The sequence below is a fragment of the Myotis brandtii genome, unplaced genomic scaffold (genome assembly GCF_000412655.1).
Source record: "Myotis brandtii unplaced genomic scaffold, ASM41265v1 scaffold14552, whole genome shotgun sequence".
Lineage (NCBI taxonomy): Eukaryota > Metazoa > Chordata > Mammalia > Chiroptera > Vespertilionidae > Myotis > Myotis brandtii.
The window spans coordinates 6,215-29,223 of NW_005355226.1; the positions used below are offsets into that span (position 1 = coordinate 6,215).

At 41.7% G+C, this 23,009-nt stretch overlaps 1 protein-coding gene and 1 pseudogene across 1 annotated transcript; one reads left to right on the forward strand and one right to left on the reverse strand.

Moving 5' to 3' along the window:
* Window positions 1–560: 560 nt before the first annotated feature.
* Window positions 561–1,471, reverse strand: LOC106725222 (annotated as a pseudogene).
* A 14,380-nt stretch (window positions 1,472–15,851) lies between these two features.
* Window positions 15,852–16,893, forward strand: LOC102262647 (olfactory receptor 5A1). The gene has a single exon (XM_005861195.2). The coding sequence runs from the start codon at window positions 15,862–15,864 to the stop codon at window positions 16,822–16,824; it is 963 nt and encodes a 320-aa protein (XP_005861257.2). The 5' UTR covers window positions 15,852–15,861; the 3' UTR covers window positions 16,825–16,893.
* The last annotated feature ends 6,116 nt before the right edge of the window (window positions 16,894–23,009 follow it).

The following is a 23,009-nucleotide window of genomic DNA, read 5'->3' on the forward strand; positions in this document are numbered from 1 at the left end:
ATTAATTATCTCAGCCACGATTTTCCAGGAGGCACAACTGGTCAATTGTACAGATTTGTTTCTGTACAAAAACATATCCCCTCTCTCTATTCATTTCCATTATGGTCAGAAGCAGAACAAACATTGATCCCACCGTGGCTGGACTATGCTGCATCAGAATACTTGGAAGACAAGGTTTCTACATCCCTGGGGGCCTCTGCTGGGTATCTCTCCTTTAAGCTCAGAGGCCTGAGATGGAACAGAGATCAATCTTAGAGTCAAAAAAGAAGCAACAAGTATCTAAATCTTGATGTTTCACATATATTTGCAGGTAGATTAATAAATGGTAAGGTAACTGCTCATGTAGGGGGAAAGTAATGAATCCCCAGGACTTAATGATACTGTGTTTGTCTAGCCTCGAGTCAGCTGTGGTTCCATTTGGGCATGTTATCTGTGCCTAATTAAGCCTTCTTTGTTAAAAGCTGGTATGAATTTTATTATACTCCATTAATGTGCATATTATTGTGGATTAAGGTGATTCTGATGAGACAAATCTGTCAAAAATCTCAGGACTATTGACCTCAGTAATACCCTCTCTTCTTTTACAACCTCTTCAAGGAATCTTTGATTTCCTTGTTCCTCAGATGTAAATCAAGGGATTCAGTGTGGGAATCACCACACGTAGAAGACCAATGCAAATCTGTTGAACCTGGAGGAAACAGCAGAGCTGGAACTCAAGTAGGCAAACATACTTGAGGTATAAAAAGCACAGGTGGTGAAAGCCTTGGACCTGTCTTTAGCTAAAGTGATCTTCATGATGGAGCAGACAATATAGACATAGGATGTCATGATAACTAGGGCATGTATTATTCCAAAGATCAGTGTCAATATAGCCATCATGAGTTGGACAAAGAAAGTGTCAGTGCAGGACAGGACTACCAGTTGAAATATGTCACCAAAGAAGTGGTGGATGACATTAGGCCCACAGAAGTGGAGCTGAAGTATGGCACACAATTGGGATATAGAAACAGAAAGTCCAGCCAAATAGGACCCAAGCACAATTGAAACATAGAGGTTAGGCAACATGATTGATGAACAGAGAAGTAGGTTAGAAATGGCAGCATATCCGTCATAAGCCATGGCTGTCATGACACAAGACTCACTCACTTCTATGGTTGAAAAGACAAAGTACTGAACAGCACAGCCCACAAAGATTATTGTTTGCTGCTCCTGGAAGAAGTTCGACAGCATCTTAGGGGCTGTGGAAGTCACATAGCAGATATCTATGAAGACAGATTACTAAGGAAGAAGTATATGGGCATTTGGAGGTGGGAAGTGATTCTTATTAAGATGATGCGGCTCAGGTTCCAAGTCAGAGTCATAATGTAGATCAACAGGAATACAACATACAGCCCTGCTATGATTCTGGAAATTCTGAGAATCCCAAGAGAATTAAATGGTTGATCTCTGTAATATTTCTTCCATAAATCATTGGCTTGTTCCTAAAATCAGAAAGAGACAAGAGAATGCATTGCTGACTCAGGTGAAATAATAACATTACAGTTCTCAAATGTGCCATTTTTTTCCTCCAATGAGCACTGGAAACAAGGGAAATGTTTCACTGTCCTGGATGGAAGATTCTCTATCTCCTGCTCACTCATGATCTGGGATGGAGAACTACCCAACCCCTGGCTCGTTGCACCCCTACTTCCAATTTCCAGCATCTGTCAATGAAACGTCTGGTAATTTACTTTCTTTATGTGAGTATATTGAAACTGTGCCTTTAATCAAAACAACCTAGAGGTTCTTACCTTTCCAAAGTGAGAGCTTGGATACTGAATGAGATACCTGTCAACCCCATGTGGATGAATTCTGCCTCTTCATTCAGCAAGTCAAAATCTGCATATTCTTACTATAATACACCACCTATGGGCCCCCAACACAGTCTTCCCAGGCAAGGAAGCTAATTCATAGCCCCACCTATTGCTGAGTGTATCCCCTGGCTCATCCGACCAGGAAACCTGGCCAGAGCACCTGCATAGCTCAGCAGCACTTGAGCCAAAAGACCAGCCAGTGACTTTGACCTTCTACAGAGCTGACCAGTGGTCCTGTCTGTCCAGGGAGCTTGGTGCACCGCTTTGCCTGGTTTGAGATCCCAACTATGAGCCCTGCCAGCCTTGAAGGCTGTTTTCCCACCTTGCATAGGCAGGGAAGCTAATGTATAGTCCTGTATACTTCAAAATGCTGCCCCAAACCCTGCTCAAGCAGGAAACCGGGCTGGAGTCATGGTTGTCATGGAATTTTTGTCCCTGCTAATTTCATGCCCACTTTGCCATGTCCCTTCTGGAAGCATTAAAATGTTTTGCAGTACATTTTATGTGTACCTTAGGGGAAAGGACATTTCAGCCTTTAGATAGTGACCACTGCAAAGCTTGTGTCCACAGATGCTGCCCGAGAGAACTTGCTGCAGCAAACTCCACTGTACACAGAGAACTATGTGAAACTAGGGAAGCTGGTGTTAATCTCAGAGCACCTTTTTTTTGCCACATTGCTTTTTTCACCCAGTTCAGATGCTATCATTTCTAATTAAACCTTATGTTTAGTTGCCTGTTATTTATCAAGGACTCCTCAGCTTTCTTCTTTTGTTTTGGATGAAGCTTATCTTGGCTCTCTTCGGTCAGCTTTTTCTCATATCGTTCTTTTTTCTTTTTTAAAAAAGGAATATATTTTTATTGATTTCAGAGAGGAAGGTAGAGGGAGAGAGAAATAGAAACATCAATGATGAGAGAGAATCATTGATCGGCTGCCTCCTGCACACCCCCTACTGAGGATCGAGCCTGCAACTTAAGCATGCGCCCTTGACCGGAATCGAACCCAGGAAACTTCAGTGCTCAGGCTGACACTCTATCCACCGAGCCAAACCAGCTAGTGTCCTCACCACCCTAGTGTCTGTGTCCATTGGTTATGCTTGTATGCATACCTACAAGTCCTTTGGTTGATCTCTCCCTCTTTGCCCCACTCTCCCCTGCCTTCCCTGTGAGCATTGCGGTCTGATCGATGCTTCCCTGTCTCTGGATCTGTTTTTGTTCATCAGTTTATGTTGTTCATTATATTCCACAAATGAGTGAGATCACGTGATATTTATCTTTCTCTGACTGACTTACTTAGCTTAGCATAATGCTCTCCAGGTCCATCCATGCTGTTGCAAATGGTAGGAGTTCCTTCCTTTTTACAGCAGCGTAGTATTCCATTGTGTATATGTACCACAGTTTTCTAATCCACTCATCTGCTCATGGGCACTTAAGCTGTTTGTTTACTTTTAGATGGGACTACTTGGTTTGAATGATTAAAAGAGTGGGAAATGGAGAATGAGAGAAGGAGAAAATGATTATATGAAAAAGGTAGAAAGACAAGGAGGAAAACAGGGAGAATAGGGCAAAGTGTGTATGAAACTCTGAAAAAGTAAACACTATATTCAATCTCCCCAAACACACATTAAGAAGGAACCTTTCCACCTCCCCCTACCCCATTTTGCTATCTTCTTTCTCCAAATATACAAAAAGAGAAGCAATTTTTGTTTTGTAACCTGCCACTGTAGGAGATTAAGCCTTTGGTCCTCTGAGTCTGGCTTTTCTTTCCCTAGACACTACATGGAAAGGACATGTTGACTTTGAAATCCATCTGATATCGTGGCTCTATTTCAGAAGACCTTTGCTTTGAGACAGAGATGAAACCTCTGTTCTTCCATAAGGTCTCTCTGGGTCCCAATGCCTGTTTATTTCTAGAGTGTGGTTGTACCAAAGTATGTGTTTTGTCTATATTCCAACTGGTGCCCACCATCTAGTCTACCAACACTAAAGAGAGATGCTGCCACACCCAGTTTATAACTGTTCCAAGCCATGATTGCAAGAGCCTGCTATGGCAATGTCTTTACTTGTGGGAAAGATAGGCCTCTCATCTCTGCCAGACCCATAACCTGTATTGCACACAGGCTGTCAGCATTAGAAGGGGAGAGAGAAGCATGGGAAGAGTGAGTATGAAATAAAAGCACAAAGGTCACATACAAACTGGTTATTTTCCCCAGCTGTTTAGATGTTCAGGGAAGGTAGTAGTAGATCAAGATGATAGGAGAATGTGGGGATACATGCAAAACGGTCAAGCTCTTCCTGTTCAATTGTAGTTCAGAAAAATTCAAACCAGGTATCTGGGCGTAGGAACTCGAAACACGAGTGTTTCCTCATTTGTGTGAATGATAGCAGAATGGGCAAGTTCTAGGTTTGTCTAGCAATAAGACTAGAAACATGAGATTATTAATCTTTAGAAAAAAAGCTTTAAATCTTATCAGAGCCCATTTAATGTACCAGTCATGAGTATGTGAATGAGTGTGTGTGTGTGTGTGTGTGTGTGTGTGTGTGTGTGTGTGTGTAATCATATGTACCTACCCAAAAATTAGGTGAATGTGGGTGGTACTGACACTGTTGTAATTAGCTAGTTATTAATAATAGGAAAGGAGCAAAGGGACGGCTAGATATTATAGGTATGTCATTTGGGCAGCTCCACCAGAAAGCTGCAACTTTACACTCCCCAGGACCCACCAGCCTATTCCCCGAAAAACACTGGGGGAAGGGGTCTGAACAAGATAAGATAGATGCATGCCCAGTAAAGCTGAGGAGACACAGGGAAGGCACTTATCTGTCAATCACAATTGGGGACAGAGATGGTTGACCAGATGGGAATCACCACTGCAAGTGCGTGAAACTTTGGGAATACATAACCTCCAGGAGTTCTCTCTCTCTCTCTCTCTCTCTCTCGCTCGCTCTCGCTCTCGCTCTCTCTCTCTCTTTGCTCTTGGCACACTTAGCTTGTGACTCTTGTGACTCTTGGCTTCCTTGCATTCACTCATGTGGTCCACAATGGACTGATGGACTACAGCTAGGCTGATGCTGTACTGGACCCTGCTCCAATATGGAATGGAAACTCTGGACACTGGCTCTGATTTTACCTCTGCCAAGGCCCCAGCTACATTTCTTCTATGACTGGCCAAAGGCAAATGGGACTTTGGAAACCCAGAGGTGTAATTCCACAGACATAAAAATCACTCATTCTCCTATGCAAATCTCAGAAAATTACTTTTCTCAGGATATTGCAAGAAATCCTCCCCAACTAGCAAAAAATAGAGATGGGGCCCGCTTCCCTCTGCTAACAGTACATATGGACAAGAACTAGATTTTTATGAACTCTAAAAATTAAACTACAAAATCAGAGCATAATAGATAAATGAAATGTGTAAAGAGGCATTTTGGAGACAAAATATTTTTAGACTGAAAGAAGGAAAATCTTTCAATTAATCAATCTGCAAGTAATACAGTGATTAGAGAGGAAGATGTTCACTTAAAAGACAATGAATGCCTTGGGAGAAAAAATGGTAGTACCTGGCCTAGGCCCTCAAGCTGTATGAACCCTGCGACTGACCACATCAGGCTCTGACACATATTATCTACTCTGCTTTGATTCCTTTCTCTCCAAATAGACTTTCAATTGTAATTTCTTTTCCATGTGGTTTCCTCAACAAGACAGAGACTTGTGCCATGGGCACAAGTACAAGCTTGGCAGCTTTGTTCTTCACTGAAAACTAAAAATGGCATCCTGGCTTATGAAACTAGCTATTCTGAGCTTGGTAAACTTCAGCCATCTGGAAAAGGTTTTCAGAGACTGCAAAGATGAGCACCACACCCTGGATTGTGGTAAGTTGACTAAAGTGAATTCATCTCTAGCTAGCTAGCCCCGCCTGGAGACAGCTGTACCCTGTCCTGCTTCAAATAACTATAAAATACCCGATTCTTCTAGTGCCAAAAATATTCTGTTTAAATGCATATCTGTTTTTATACCTCATAATAAATGCATTTATTTGGGCGGTTTTATGTAAACATTAGATCATGTTTGCCTCATAACCAATCCCCATATTGTGCATTAGATTTAATTATTATTGAGTGTTACTTTTTCCTTGATAGTTGGGCAAATTGCAAAAATAAATTATATCTTCTTTTATTCTATTTTTTTCATTAAATTTATTGGGATGACATTAGTTATATAAGTTCCTAGTATAGGTTGCTATAATACATGATCTGTATATTACATTGTGTGCCCACCACCCAATGTGAAATCATCTTCTGTTACCATATACAGTATTTGGCCCTTTACCCCTTACTATCCACCTCCTTCCTTCTGGAAACCACCATACTGTTGTCTGTATCTATGAGTTTCAATTTTATATACTACATATAAGTGAAATAATATGGTTCTTAGCTTTTTCTGACTTATTTCACTTAGCATAATATTCTCAAGGTTCATTCATGTTGTCACAAATGGCAGTATTTTATCTTTTCTTATGAATGAGTAGTATCTTACATCTTCTCAGTGCAAAGAAAATAATTCTATTACTGGCAAACATGTATGTGACCAAACAAAAGAAATTTTTATAAAGATCTTATGTTCAGCTTTAACCGGTTTGGCTCAGTGGATAGAGCATTGGTCATTGCAAATGACCAATGCTCTATCCACTGAGCCAAACCAGTTAGGGCTGAACATAAAATCTTTATAAAAATTTCTTTTGTTCCAATGACTTTGGGCAATAAGAAGATTTAAAATTAACTACCAAATGTAAATTGAAGGACAGGAGTTCAATGAACTGGAGTATGAATAAAGAAAAGTGGAAGGGAAAAAAATGACTATCTATATATATAAAACCCTAATATGCAAATAGACCGAATGACAGAACAACCGAACAAACAAACAACCAAACAACCAGTCACTATGACATGCACTGACCACCAGGGAGCACACGCAGAACATAGTGGGTGTCGGCAGCAGGCAGCAGAGTGCGGAACATGGTGGGCATCAGCCACAGCAGGATGGTGGAGCAAGTGAGCGGGGGCGCCAGACCAAGGCGGGGCACCGGTCACTGTCATCAGGGCAAGCCTTTGGTGGTTACTGAAAATTCTTTGCTCCCGCATACTGCGGTCCCACCCGGTGCTCACACCTGCTGCTGGCACTGGCCCCGCTCGCACCTGCTGCCAGTGCCTGGTGCCGGCCCCCATCACTCAGCACCATCAGCAGGTGTGAGTGGCAGCTGCCAGCCCCGATCATCCCTCAGGGCTTCTCCACCTCCCCTTGCTCCTGAGGGGCAATCGGGCCGACAGCCGCCTCTCGGACCTGCTGCCGGCAACAGCCCTGCTTGCACCTGCTGCTGGCACCAGCCCCAATCGCTCCATGCTGTCAGCGGGTGCAAGTGGGGCTGGTGCCATAAGCACATGGGAGCTGCGGCTGTGAGAGTGGGGCTGCTGGCAGACAGGGGACAGTGGGCCACAGCGGGAGGGCTGGACAGGGGCATGGAGGATGAGCGGAGACCCACCCCTGTGCCCACCACAGCCTCACAGCCCACAGTTCCTTTCAAGGTGCACGAATTCGTGCACTGGGCCCCTAGTTACAGAATAATTAATAAGGAGAAGGAAAAGAAGAAGTTGTCCAGGTAGCTGATAGAGTGGGCAAAATTGTATCATGTCCATGTGACACCACCTCTTTGAACTTGAGTTCTCTCTATTCCCCTAAGGAATGCTTCCTATATGCAGAGGAAGTAGCACAGGTGAAAGGTACAGGCATGGTTTTTACTGAGACTATTATGTCTCAATTTGAATAGACATTCCAAAAACTCCTTAAATTGTCTCTCTTTAGCACATTTATCTGGATTTCTCTTGATTTATATAAAATCTATAATAATAAAGGCATAATATGCTAATTAGACTGGACAACCTTCCAGATGAAGCTACGGTTGCAGGGGCCAAGGCAGAGGCAGCCACCTCCACATCAGGGGCCAAGCCCCTTGCATGAATTTCGTGCATCAGGTCTCTAGTTTACTAATAAGCCCTAGCTGGTTTGGCTCAGTGGATAGAGCATCGGCCTGCAGACTGAAGGGTCCCAGGTTTGGTTCCAATCAACATGCTGGAGTTGCAGCTTGATCCCCAGTGGGGGGCCTGCAGGAGGCAGCCAATCAATGATTCTCTCTCATCATTGATGTTTCTATCTCTCCCTCTCCCTTCCTCTCTTAAATCAATAAAAATATTTTTAAATTGATTAATAATATTGCCTAATTGACTAAAAATATGAGCTAACATATATTAAGCACTACTATATACCAGGCAATAAGCTTTATACGCCCTTTTCATGTATATTCTCACTTAATAGTATGAATTTTATGAGCAGATACAATTATTAGCCTCATTTTACAGATGAGGAAAATGGAGCTTGTAAGTAACTTGCATAAGGCCACATGCCTGCAAAATAACAGTGATGAGATTAATAATTGTAAAAGGACATATAGGCAGATAAGTATTCACTAAGCTAGAAGTCACAGAACCTGAGTTCCATTTCCCATTCTACTGTGGGAGATTAGTCTCTTAATCTCTCAGATTTTCACTTTTATACAAAAGAACTCAAGTAGAAGACCTCTAAGGACTCAAACAGCTGAGATAACTGTATTAACAAACCATTATCTGCACAGATGCTTACTGGTTTAGACACGCCCCCCCCCCCCCCCCCCCCCCCAGTGCAGCCACCTGGTGGAAGTATGCCTAAATTGTAGGGTTAGTTTTAAGAGGTGACCTTTTGGGACTAAAATTCCCATGAGAATCCAGCATTGTCATAATCATTCATCATCCTCAAATACATTATATTCTCACCATGCTCTGAGCACTGTACCATGTGCTCTTAAAGTACCTGAACTCAATACTATCATGAAATTCAATTCTGGGAGAGAAACTAGACCAAGATAATAGGCAACTTACTGAGCATTTTGAAACTGGTAAATTTAGATAAGGGTCATGTAATTGAGAACAGTTAAGTCACAAGTTCACATTCATGGTACCATTTTTTTAAACAAATCGACAGCTTTTTCAAAATAAAAAGTTTATCTTAAAAAATTATGACATATAACTAAAAAGAAAACACACCACCAAACGTCCCTCCATTGTATAATGATTAAACAGCTTGTGTTCTAGTCATACAATGGAATACTACTCGGCAATAAAAATGAATGGACTGCTTATGCACACAATAATATGGGTGCATCACAAATGCATGATAAGTATGAAAAGCCAGATTCAGACAGTATAAACCCTGCTGCTCCATACATTAATTTTGTCCACCTAATCTCTGAAGGCTTAGCACTGCCACTTGCCTTCACAATGAAATCAAGATAAGGTCTCAATGACAGCATCTTTCCCAGTCATCTTACGATGCCGCTTTTCAAAGATGGTGGTTCACCTCTCTCAGTTGCTCCACGGTGCCTTAATGAAGGCACTTCTCTCTGAGCCCTCTAGGTATGCAGATCAGACATGATAAACCTACTTTAGCACTCCATTTCCCTAAGACTTTGGATTCTTTCCTCTTAATTAAGCCAGGAAAGATTTGTCATCTCATCCCATTGAATGCAGGCTATTGTTTAATCTTATAAACAAAGTGTTACAGTCACTCCCTAATGATCAATTTGAGACAATAAATCCAAAATCCAGAGTATACAAATAAATTTTACCCAATCTAATGCTACCATATCTCAATCTTGCTAATATTTTTAGAATCCATTATAAATATACTAGGGGCCCAGTGCAGGAATTCGTGCACCTTGAAAGGAACTGTGGGCTGCGGAGCTGCGGTGGGCACAGGGCCGGGTCTTAGCCCATCCTCCGCACCCCCGCCCAGCCCTCCTGCCATGGCCTCTGGTCCCATGTCTGCTGGCAGCCCCGCTGCTGCTCCCACACACTGATGGCACCAGCCGCCACTCACATCTTCTGGCAGTGCCAGGCACCGGCAGTGGGTGCAAGCAGCGGCTCCAAGCACCAGCAGCAGGTGTGAGCAGAGCTGGTGCTAGCAACAGGTGTGAGCGCCAGGTGAGACTGTGGTGCGTGGGAGCAAAGAATTTCCAGTAACCACCAGAGGCACCCTGATGACAGCGACCAGCACTCCATCTTGGCCTGGCGCCCCCCCGCTCACCTGCTCCACCATCCTGCCATGGCCAACCCTGCCATGTTCTGCGCTCTGCTGCCTTCTGCCAACACCTGCTGTGTTCTACGTGCGCCCCCTGGTGGTCAGCGCATGCCATAGCGACCAGTTGTTCAGTTGTTCCGCAGTTTGATCTATTTGCATATTAGCCTTTTATTATATAGGATTCCCCCAGAAATAAATAAGTAAATAAATAAATTCCCCCAGGATTTTCTCAAATTAATTCAGTAATATCTTTCAAGCTCTACATGAATAATTTCCCTTCACCAATGTCATTCTTTGTACTTGTGCCCCCTGGAGCCTCCTGATAGTTCAGTCTAATTATGGTCTGGGAGCAATGAAGGATGGTTTGGTGGGTCTGAAGGTAAACAGGCATCCTCTTGCAAGGCAATTGCTTCACATGAAGGTAAGAAGTAGTCAATGAGCAAGGAAAAGCTAGTTTCTTCAAACAGGTTAAGAGGTGCCATTCTCATGACTAGAAGTACTCAGGGTCATTTGGGAGTTCAAGATTATCAGCTTCATTTGAGTCCACTAAAATGTTCTCATTTGAGTTCTCATTAAAGTTTGATATTCCCATTTAAGAAACGAGTGAGTCAAACCTTTTAATTTTTTTAACCTCCATCTCCAAACTCATATAGTGGCTTCCTTTCTGTTGTGTGTCTGGCCCCAAATTATTTTTTATTTGTATGTGGTCCTCCATAGACTAATAGTCCTACATCTGTGTTCTACATCATGCTATTCCAGAGTAATTTGTTGTTGTCATTTTTAATTTATGGGAAAATGTCTCATATCTAATGTCTCTCTCCTGGAGGGAGATAGTAGGTTACCATGGAAAGAGAATGGGTGATTTATGAATTGAGGGGTATGATTGACCATATCAACACATTTATATGCAATGGAGATACAAATAAATGCATATACCATGCATTCATCTACAGAGTTTGGTGTCATATTGTCATGGATTCAAACATTGGATCAATCTCTTACTACCTATAAAATTGTGAGCAACTTATTTAGCTTCCCTGAATTTGTTTCCTCCTCTGCAGTGTGTGTGTAGGGGGGAAGGCGTTGTCGATGGATTTTTCTGAGTTATCACACATAAAGCACCTACTACAGTGTTTAGCATGTAGTAGGAGCTTTAAAAGGTTAAGTTTGCACTCATTTAACATACTTCAGATCAGAGAGGTTCTATGAAGGAATGGGAAAGGGTATTTTTATGCAATCTTGCTTCCTTCTGCAGATTAGAAGTCATCTTGTCCTATCGCTGTTATACTGATTTTGTTCATCATGTATACCAGAAGAGAGCTTGATTAGCCAGCCATTGAGATAGAGTTTAATAAGCATTGTCCTTGGAGCATTTAAAAAAGCATGTGCTCCCCCACACTACCCCAGAGATCAATTAACTACAAATCTTTAAAGTCTGGATGATACATTCCCTTTTCTTTCACAGGAGACCCTCAACGGCAAAAGTAATAAAACGTCTCCAAGGAGAGAGAGAAAAAAAACTTTGAAACACCTCCAAAATGACCCCAAATTCAGATATTATTAGCAGATACCAAAAGACCTTCTTAAAGATTATATCCCTCCTCTTCTCTCTGCATACCTTCTTCCTCCACTCTTCTGCTCACAAGCACATATTCTATGCACCAAGCAAATATTTTTATAGTTGATGAACAAACCAGCCTCAAGCTTGCTCTCAGAACATATTCGCATTTTGGGTACTGAAAGCAGTTACTGAAGCCGGATTAATATCCTTCCAAAGCAGAACTTAAGACAGGTATCAGCTCAAGAACAGACAGAACAAGAGGGAGAGAAGGTGAGTGCAATCATTCAGCTTTTACTTTTTGTCTTCATGCTGCATTCATCTCACCTCATAGAACACCCTAGATCCATGAATCCATATTAATAACTAAGGAGTGCTTTGGATTTCAGTTTTTCACCACAGACCTCTGTTCTATCTGTGTTGCCCCAAATTCAGCCCAATCTTACCTTAATATGCTCCTTTCATGGGCTTCCTAAACCATGTTTGATCCTTTGCAATGAGGAAGATAATAAAGAGGAAATTAAATTTGTAAAGAAACTGCTATGCCTTTGAACACAGCCCAAGTTATTAGCAAACAATCTCAAAAAGCAATTTGGAAGGGCTATAATCAGGGCATGTTGTCCAGATACAGCAGAGACCTCTAAAACCCTCCCTTTTCTAACTGATGGCTTGAATTTTAACATCTGAATCTTAAGTCTTGGGTTCAAGTCTTGGTATCTTTTGAATTCTCACCTTCTGTGGAAAGGGACTCTTTCAGTTTCACCAATCATTTGTACATTTGGATGAAAGACAAAGCTGGAAGAATAAGAAAGACCTTTCGGGCATGGGCTCCTGCAAGGGTGAGTGGAGGAGGCATCATGAAATGAAGAGCAGAGCCCAGATCAGGAATGATGGGGACAGACAACCCACACCAACTCCAGAGTTTGGTTAAGGTTCTCTCTGTCATTATTCCTTTTTTCCCATCACTAACTGTATCTATTAAGCTCAGACTAAGCAGATTTGGTTATAAAATTCTACACTTTCTTGGAGATATTTGGTAAAAAATGAGCTGACTCATAAACCAGCTATACAGGTTCTCACCAATCTCTGTGTGTTCTTCTATATGCAAAGGACTGTGCTAGGTGCTTAATTTAACTTAATTTTTATTACTTTGTAATCCACTTTCATCATCATTTATCCCCCCTATATCCTCCTCCACCTCCTTGCAGTCCCCTCCCCCTGGCAATTACCAGTGCTTCATTTTACTGTATTGTTATATCTTCACCATGACCTTGAAGGCTAGTTATTCACACAGGTGCAGCTCCAGCATCTATAAACCTAATGAAGTCACTGAGCCTCTCAAACTCTCCTTCTGAAGCTCTGTAAAATAGGTGTGCTGTTGATTACAACTACATTATAAGATCACAGGGAGTCCAGGCTCAGGTTAAGCTGAGCTTCTCCAAGTTTACAGCAAGTTGAAGGAGCTTTCCTTTCTCGCTCAAGCACATCTTCATGAGCTTCAGGAATTCAATGACATAAAATGGTCCATACAACCCTTAACATACTATTTAATGTTCTAGAATAAGAATCAAGGCATCTACATGTGGGGATAAAATACTGGATATGCTTTTCCTCTCATTTCAATTTATCCAGCTTCACTTTCTATTTCTGGAGATGCAAAATTTCATCCTTAAATATGAAACTTCTCCCTCCTAATGGCAACACTCAAAGCAGACTTTCAGTTGATACATCAACCCCCCAGATCATTAAATTTTTCAGTCTCACCCTTGAGCACTTCTTACAAACCTATGTGGCACATCAGATTCTCTCCCCCACCCATATAAGGCTGGGTTCCATTCAATAGTCATTGCTGAGAGCAATCACATTCCCAATTTATTAAGAAAGCATCCTATTCAAGACCAATGAGCCTTTTCTGTGTAGCTCAGCTGTTGAGCGTTGATCCAGGAACCAAGAGGCCACCAGTTTGATTCCTGGTCAGGGCACATGCTGAATTACGGGCTTGATCCCCTGCGTGCGCAGGAGGCAGCCGATCGAGATTATGTATCTCTCTCGTCGATGTTTCTATCTCTCTATCCCTCTCCCTTCCTCTCTCTCTCTCTAAAAAAAATCAATAAAATAAAAAAAGACCAATGAGCCTTTCACACATTATCTTAAGCAATCCTCAAACAACCCTGTAAGTAGTCACTGTTATCTCCATTTTGCAAATGGAGAACCAGAGACTCAGAAAGGCTAAATGAGTTACCCACAGCTGGCCCGGATTAGAACCAGCTTTGTCCTGAAACCTACCCAGAATTATAACCATCACCTTATCCCTCTGCTAACCTGAACAGGTGCCACAAATGATCTTGAAACACATCATGGACCTCAGGTCCCTACCGTGCTAAATGGACGACCCTACGCAGAATGGGGGAGGACTCCAGCAGAGCTGTTTTCGTTCAGCTTCCAATTTCTCCACGTGGCTCAACATCTGCACTACATTGTGCTAAACTTTGCTGAAGGTCCCTTTCCTTCTTCAAGGGGAAAGAATCCTCTCTTGATTCTACAAAGTCGACACACCTTTCACAAACAGGTGTATAACCTCTAAACATGGGATAAAACTTAAAAGCCTACTGATAAGACTGGGATTAGTGTGGGTGATGTCTGAATCTCTGCACAAACTGTGGCATGGTGATAGCTTCACATCCTCTCACTGTCCAAATTTGACAGCAGGTATTATCTTCTGGTCTGTGGTGATCGAGCCCTAGTGTGGATGTGTGAGGAAGTGTGGGAATTCTTACAGACATGGATGAGTGGAATCAAGTCCCTGATCCTAAAAGATGCTTCATACACTGAAAATTCTAAGAATTTTATTGAGGATTTAGTAATTTAGATTTTTAACAGCAAACACAGAGAATACTTACTATGGGCCAAGCATATTCTAAAGGATATGACAGATACATACACACGCACACACATACATACATACATCCTAATAACAAAGTAAGTGCTATCATTATCTCTAATATTATAGAGAGTCATAGAGATTTCAAATGATCTGTCCAAGATTACTCATATATTAAATGATAAAGCTGGAAATTAAATCCTGGCAATCTAAATCTAGAGTACACATTCTCTTTTTTTAATGGATTATATGGCTTTTTAAAAAATACATACTTTTATTGATTTCAGAGAGGAAAGGAGAGGGAGAGAGATAGAAACATCAATGATGAGAGAGAATCATTGTTCAGCTGCCTCCTGCACACTCCACACCGGGTATCCAGCCCACAACGGGCATATGCATATGCCCTGGGAATTCAACCATGACCTCCTAGTTCATAGGTCGATGCTCAAACACTGAATCACACCAGCCAGGCTAGAGCCTATATTCTTAACAATTAAGTAGCTAAGAGAACTTATACTGAAGACAAATTTGAAACTGGAACTGCATTACTGTATTCAGAGTTATTATTTGACAAGAGCATTTCTACAGAAATCTGGCCTAATCCTTTAGAATAAAAACATTTTGAATGTCTGATTGTTTCACAACTGTGTAGCTGAACCTGGTCCCTCCACTGGTTTCTCTATTCCAATACTAAAATTCAAAAAAAAAGTTATATGAGGTGTTTCAGGGCATGACATGACACAGCGGACACACAAAACTGTCCAAATAACAACTTTCACTGAAGACTTACAATGTGTCAGGCATTTTACACACCTTTCCTTGTTTAATTGTTAACACAAATATGTGAAGTAGGTACTGATGCCCATTTTAAAGATAAGGAAATAGAAGCCTAGGCAGGAATTGATCACAGGAGTCTGGATCCAAAGTTTAAGCACATATCAACCACCTACACTATATTAAAAAGCAAATAGTGCCCTAGCCAATTTGGCTCAGTGGATAGAGCATCGGCCTGCAGACTGAAGGGTCCCTGATTCAATTCTGGTCAAGGGCATGTACCTTGGTTGCAGGCTCGATCCCCAGCCCTGGATGGGGCTTATGTGGGAAGCAACCAGTCAATGTATCTCTCTCACATTGATGTTTCTCTCTGTCTCTCTCCTCGCTTCCACTCTCTCTAAGAACGAATGGGAAAATATCCTCAGATAAGGAATAACAAGAAAAGGGGGGAAAAGCAAATAGTTAAAACAATGACTACATTGCCCTCTGAAAGAAAGAGAATCTTTGCATAAAGTTGTAACTCTCTATAATACTCTGGCTCCCACTCATGCATTTTGTAATTATTTGTTAACATCACCTTTAATTTGGATTATCATTATTGTCCCAGGTCTGCATCTTGTCCTTGTGATTCATGGGAAACATGTCCACAACTGAGGCCTGGAACAGCTCATCCGTGACCACATTCATCCTCCTGGGATTTGCGGACCATCCGGAGCTCCAGGCCCTCCTCTTTGTCACCTTCCTGGGCATCTATCTTGTGACCCTGGCCTGGAACCTGGCCCTTATCCTACTGATCAGAAGTGACATCCGTCTGCACACACCCATGTACTTCTTCCTCAGCAACTTGTCCTTCATTGACATCTGCTACTCCTCTGCAGTGGCCCCCAAGATGCTCATTGGCTTTTTCCAAGAGCGGAAGACCATATCATTCTTGGGCTGTGCTACTCAGTTCTTTTTCTTCGTCGGCTTGGGTCTAACTGAGTGCTTCCTCCTGACCGCTATGGCATACGACCGATATGCAGCCATCTCCAGACCCCTGCTCTACACTGCCATCATGTCCCAGGGCCTCTGTACACGCATGGTAGTTGGGGCCTACATCGGTGGCTTCCTGAGCTCCCTCATCCAGGCCAGCTCTATATTTCGCCTCCAGTTTTGTGGACCCAATATCATCAACCATTTTTTCTGTGACCTCCCACCAGTCTTGGCACTCTCTTGCTCTGACACCTTCCTCAGTCAACTGGTGAATTTCCTCGTGGTGGTCACTGTTGGGGGGACATCATTCCTCATCCTCCTTCTGTCCTACAGTTACATAGTGGCTGCTGTCTTGAAGATCCGCTCAGCGGAAGGCCGAAGGAAAGCCTTCAACACATGTGCCTCGCACCTGATGGTGGTGACTCTGATGTTTGGGACGGCCCTTTTCATGTACCTGCGACCCAGCTCCAGCTACTCGCTTAGCAGGGACAAGGTGGTGTCTGTGTTCTATTCGCTGGTGATCCCCATGCTGAATCCTCTCATCTACAGTTTGAGGAACAAAGAAATCAAAGATGCCTTGTGGAAGGTGTTGGAAAAGAAGAAAGTCTTTTCCTGTTCATGATGATTGAAAACATATTTCTCCAAACTACTGGAGAGGTAAATGATCCATAGCATCTACCTCCACCTCTGGCTTAGGCAAGGGGGACATGTTGTGTGCATATTTGAAAATGTATGTTCCTTCCTGCTGATTCCTCTACTCATTCTTCATGGTCATGTGTCTACTGACCCCACCATGGATAGTCAGAATGGGGAAGAAATAATTTCACCAAAAAAAAAAATCTTTCCAGGGTAGCAAATTCTCACATTGGTATTATAACAACCACCTTTTATTGGGTGCTTAATATGTATCAAGCACAAAAGTTGTTTGATTAAATACTCATTGTAGTCTACAATGCTCATAGCACTATCTCTGTTACAAATGAGGAAACAAGGTCCCCACAAGGAACACTGACTTACCAGGGTCACACAGGAAGTAAGGAACAGAACCCCCATGCAGACCCAGGTCTTCTTTTCCAGAGCCCTTGCTCTGCCCAAATGCTGCCTTCCACATTCATCAGCAAACAGCTCTGAAGCTGTGCATGTGCAGAACTCTTATTACTTGCATCAGGCAGAATCCAAAAAGATACACTATGCATAGTCAAGGTGAATTTTTTTTTAAAAGATGCCTACTCCACCAAACACTCTCTCCGAGATGTCTGTGTTGGACTCCCATGAGGGCTACTCAATAATTTGCTAAGCAAATGCTGAAGGGCATTAGCCTTTGCTGCCATTTCTAGCTCAGCTACGTAGGGGCCTAGAAAATTGTAGTTCAATGGTATCATATCAACACTCTTCTCTTCCCAATCACAGTCACCTACACTACCTACTCAGTCAGCATTTCCTTGATTTCAACATGTCATTCCTTTACCAGTTCAGCACCTGAAACCATTTCACAGCTTGGTCACCGCTTTGATCAGCACACTCTGAGCAACTTCCTCTTGCTCTCTTCCACCTGAACTCTCTGCTCCTATAATGTCTTTGTTTCTTTACCTGAATGGATTAGCCCCTGCAGCCCCACATTCACTGTTATTTGTCATCATCTCAGGGGCATCTATCCCAGGCTGTCACCTCCAAGTCTCTACTCCTCCACGGCTGGAGTTGTCTAGCACATTGAAGCTAATGAATCCCTCTTTCATTTCTTCGTGGCTCTGTCCTCTGCCCAACACATTCACTTTCCCATTAGTATAGGTCTACTGGATATGCAGGAGTGAGCCTCCCCTGAGGCTTCTTCCACCTCCTTTATAACCATAAATAAAAGGATAAAGAGACCTCTGTTTCACAACACGAGTCCATTGTTTTCACACACACAAAAAAAAACAAAAAACTCTGTGAAGATTAGCCTTCTCCCTCTCATCACAAAATCTTCCACCTCTGAAATTTAGCTCTCTCCCCTAGAAGTTAGAAGCCAACTTAATCTGGTTAAAGTATAAAGTGATCTTATAAAATATTTATAAACTCAACTTTACCAGAAACTCTTTCTAGAACATATTTAAATAAAGTTTTTAAGCAGAGATAAAAAGTTTTCCACTTATTTATATTTACTCTCTCTAGTTTCAAACTATTTTAGGATGCCTTCCAAATATACATACACTGCACAAAACAAAGCGAGTTGCAAATAAGTGAAGAGTTGCATGTTCTTTACATGATCATTAGAAAAATACAGGCAGATATATATGAATCCTTGGAATAGAAAAGATCTTTCTAAACTTAATGCTAAAAACAAAACTTTAAAGAAAAGAACAGGTCTGACTATAATAGTGTTAAATTCTCTATGGCAAACAAAACATTAAAAAAGTTAAAGGACAGATGTTTAATCAGGGAAAATATGCATGTGACATGTGTTAGACTATGTTAATGAAATGAATTAAAATGTTTATATTTATGTTAAATTAAAAATTATACTAAATTAATTTTATTTCCATTTAGATTCAATTACTATTTATATATAAAATATTAATGGTATGTTTTATAAGTCTACCATCCTCTCTTGATTTTTATACACATATGGTTACTCCATAGAAAACATATTCTCCACTCCTGTCCTAAATAGTGCTACATACCTGTACATCCTATATAATAAAACCCTAATATGCAAATCGACTGAACAACAGAACTGGCAGAATGACCGGTAGCTATGACGCGCACTGACCACCAGGGGTCAGATGCTCAATGCAGGAGCTGTTCCCCCCCCCCCGATTGGTCAGTGCACTCCCACAGAGAAGCACTGCTCAGCCAGAAGCCAGGCTCACGGCTGGCTGGTGAGTACAGCAGCGGTGGTAGGAGCCTCTCCCGCCTCCATGGCAGATGGGTGGTAAGGAGTGAAGGGTCCCAGACTGCAAGAGGGCACAGGCTGGGCTGAGGGCCCCCCACCCAGTGCATGAATTTCATGCACCTGGCCTCTAGTCCTATCCTATCTAATAATAGACAAACATGGTAATTGACCGTACCTTCGATACGCCTCCCATTGGCTAATCAGCATGATATGCAAATTAACCACCAACAAAGATGGAGGTTAATTTGCATACGTAGGCTCCAAGCGGTGGAGCAAAGCCTGACGGCCCAGGGCCGGCAGAGCAGCGAAGCCTGACATTTCCGGGGCTGGCTCCGGCCAGAACTCGGCCAGAGCGAAGGCCTGGGCCCCGGGTGCCAGAGGCAAACCGGTGCCAGCAGCCAGGGGAAAGGAAGGCCTATTGCATGAATCTCTTCGTGCAACAGGCCTCTAGTTTTTAATAAAACAAAACCAAAATATTCTAGGAAAAGCTGTATACTTTGTGCTCCTTCCCCTGAAGGAAAAGTTGCAAGGTGTGGTGTGAAGAGGGTGTGGGCTCATGAGGTGAGGACTGTGGTACAAAGTGTCCCTCTGAGTTATGCATGTTAGTGACTCACAAATCCTCTGTAAATGGGTCATTTGGAGGATTTAATATGTTAATCTATGCAAAATGCCCAGCATACACTCGGCAGATAATAGAAACTCAATAATTATGAGTCTCTCTCTTTGGATGGGTTATTTGGAGGTGAAGAGGGCAGAATTTAAGATGTTCGAGTGTTTATCCTGTGCTGTGTATTACAGACCCTCACAGACCACAAAGGAAAATGCTGAACTGAATCAACCCTGGGGAATCTCAGGGTCTGACCACTGTGGATTATCTGCCTCTGGAAAATTTAAATGAGGAGGGTGTGTCCTTTACACCCCATAGAGCAGTGGTTCTCAACTTTCCTAATGCCGCGACCCTTTAATACAGTTCCTCATGTTGTGGTGACCCCCAATTTCATTGTTACAAATTGAACATAATGAAAGCATAGTGATTAATCACAAAAACAATATGTAATTATATATGTGTTTTCCGATGGTCTTAGGCAACCCCTGTGAAAGGGTCGTTCGACCCCCAAAGGGGTCGCGACCCACAGGTTGAGAACCGCTGCCATAGAGTGATTAGCTTGGAAAGCTGGGGATTTTGGATTTTTTAAATCCTTACTTCACAAACACTTGAGGAAGTAATTCCTCGATGACAGGGCTATAGAGAACCAACTCTCCAAATGCACTGCTAACCATGGACTTTGAAAGTGCCTTCTCAAAAAGAGACATATGTAATACTCTTTGTAATACTTTAAGCAATAAAACAAAATTTAAAAACAAAAAAAAAAACCTAACTTAAAAAAAAAAAGAAAGTGCCTTCTCTACTGTCCAAAGCAACAGATTCCAACAGGCGCTAGAAATGAGTTTCTTAGAGGTTACACTGTCTCCAATCTCCTTTTACCTCCTCGTTTCAAGTGTCTTCTACTCACAAATACACACTTGCAGTTTATTCTCTCCGTCTCATTAGACAGCAACTTGAAGACTGAAAGGGGCTACATGTGCCTGATTAGACTGTATCCAAAGCAGAATAACTTAAAAAAATACAGTCGAGAACAAACTGCAGAGATAGAGAAAGAGAGAGGGAAGACAGTCGGCCGGCATTTTCTCTATGTTTGTACCGTCCAGTCTTCCTTAAGAGCCTTGGGAAATCACACTCAGCCAGGTGACAGGAACTTTTTTATAGCGTTTCTTCTTCATGCATTACTCTAGTCTTTCTGCCTTTCTATAAACTTAACCCAAATTCTTCCCTTTCTCTTCTGCTCCTCTGATGGGCATCCTAACCAATCTTAGAAATGTTGCTCCCAGGAAGAGAAATTAGAACAACAACAACAAGTTCCTGAGGAGGTTGCTTGCTCTTAACTCCTATCCAAAGAAACAGGAAGTGCCATATATTCTAGGCATAAGGGAGGTCCGTAACCTTCAAATTTTCCCTTATTTTTATGCTGCTGCCTGGGATTCTACCATCTGACACTCATCTATTAGTTTAAGGCTGGTCCCCTTTTAAAATACCAAACATTCCCTTTTAAAAGAGGTTATTTTTTAAGTTTCATAGTCATTTGAACAGTACGGATCTAGAAAAAAAGCCAGAAGCTTAAGGGAGAAGGGAACGTTGAGGACAAGTTCCTGAGCAGAAGAAGGTGCCCTCACAGAAAACTTCAGGACCCTCACAGTGTGGCTGCTAACATTGATACACATTTATGCATTTACAGAGAAAGTCACATTGACCGAGTGCCTGCAGTTCATGAAGTATTGTGCCAGATAATTTACAGTTGCTATTTGATGCCATTCAGATGATCAAGGTTCTAATCCCAGATCCAGAAGTTGCTGATTCTGACAATTTATGGAAGTCACTTATGCTCTCCCATCCTCGTTCTCTAAATCTACCAAAAGGACACTAGTCATTTAAAATTGATTGACATTTAATTTTCATATTTGTTTTGCAAAATAGCTGCAGAAATTAAATTACATACATATATGTAATTCCTGTAATTTATGTCTCAAGGAGAGAATCCCCTCTTCTAAATTCAGGAAATCTCTATACTTTTCACAATAACAGTTCAGGGATTTCAATTATGTCAAAATCCCTGGTGATAAATCATTCTGATATGTTTCTAAAGTAACATTCAGGATAGCAAATCCCTGTTCCTTTTCTTCTGGTGTCAACTTATCTAGTAGAAAATTGAATTTATGGTGCTAAGAAAGCTTACCCTTAAATTCTGAATGTTCTTCTCAAGGTTATTCTCTAAACTGAATTTTTAAGGACAAAATAAAAGAATGATGAAATAGAGTCCCTTGGTTGACTTTTCAAGCCTCCTGATGATGCAAATAATCTAAACACACCAATTAAAAGACAGGGACTACAAAGTGGGGTTTTTGTTAAAGACCCAACTATATGTTGGGTCTCGTTATAGAACAAGAAACCCACTCTAAATATAAAAATACACAGAGATTAAAAGTAACAAAATGGAGAAAGAAAAACCAAAAGAAAGCTGGAGTAGATATGTTAATTTGAGATAAAGCAGACATAGAAAATGATCAGAGATAAACGGAGGGTCTTTGTAATGATAATAATAAAAGGGTCAATTCTCCGAGATTACATAATAATCCTTAATATGTGTGCACTTAAGAACAGTGTCAAAATAAGCAAGGCAGAAACTGATAGAAATACAAGGAGAAATAGACAAATCACTATTATAGTTGGAGACTTTGATCCCCTCAATCAGTAATCGGCAGATCCAATAGGCAGAAAATCAGGAAGGATGCATTGCGTTGAACAGCAGCAATGATCAACTGGACCTAATTGATATTTATAAATTACTTTTCTCCAAAAACAGTAAAATACACATTCTTCTCAAGCTCACATGGAACATTCACTAAGAGGGACCACATTCTGGGCCAAAAAACACACTTTCACAAATCACACAAAGTATGCTCTCAGACCACAGTGGAATAGAAAGCAATAGCAGAATGATAGATGGGGAAATCCCAATATTCACACATGTTGCTTAGCAACTTTTAATAACTCCCATGGCATCAGCAACTGCATTATTCCTCTTTGGAAATTATTTTTCCTACAAATATCTGACACTATTCCCCATGCTGCTTATTATATTCTTAGACTTCCAGTTCAGTGTCTAAGTGAGCAGCGGACAGTGCACGTGTTTGGGTGAAGACGAACAGAGCCATGAAGATGGGGAAACACTGCAGGCTCACTTTCTAACCTAAAGGTAAGTAAAGGCATCCTGAAGACACAATTGCAGGCAACTTTAGCTTAGCACACATATAATTTTCTAATATCTATAGCAGTGATGGCAAACCTTTTGAGCTCGGCATGTCAGCATTTTGAAAAA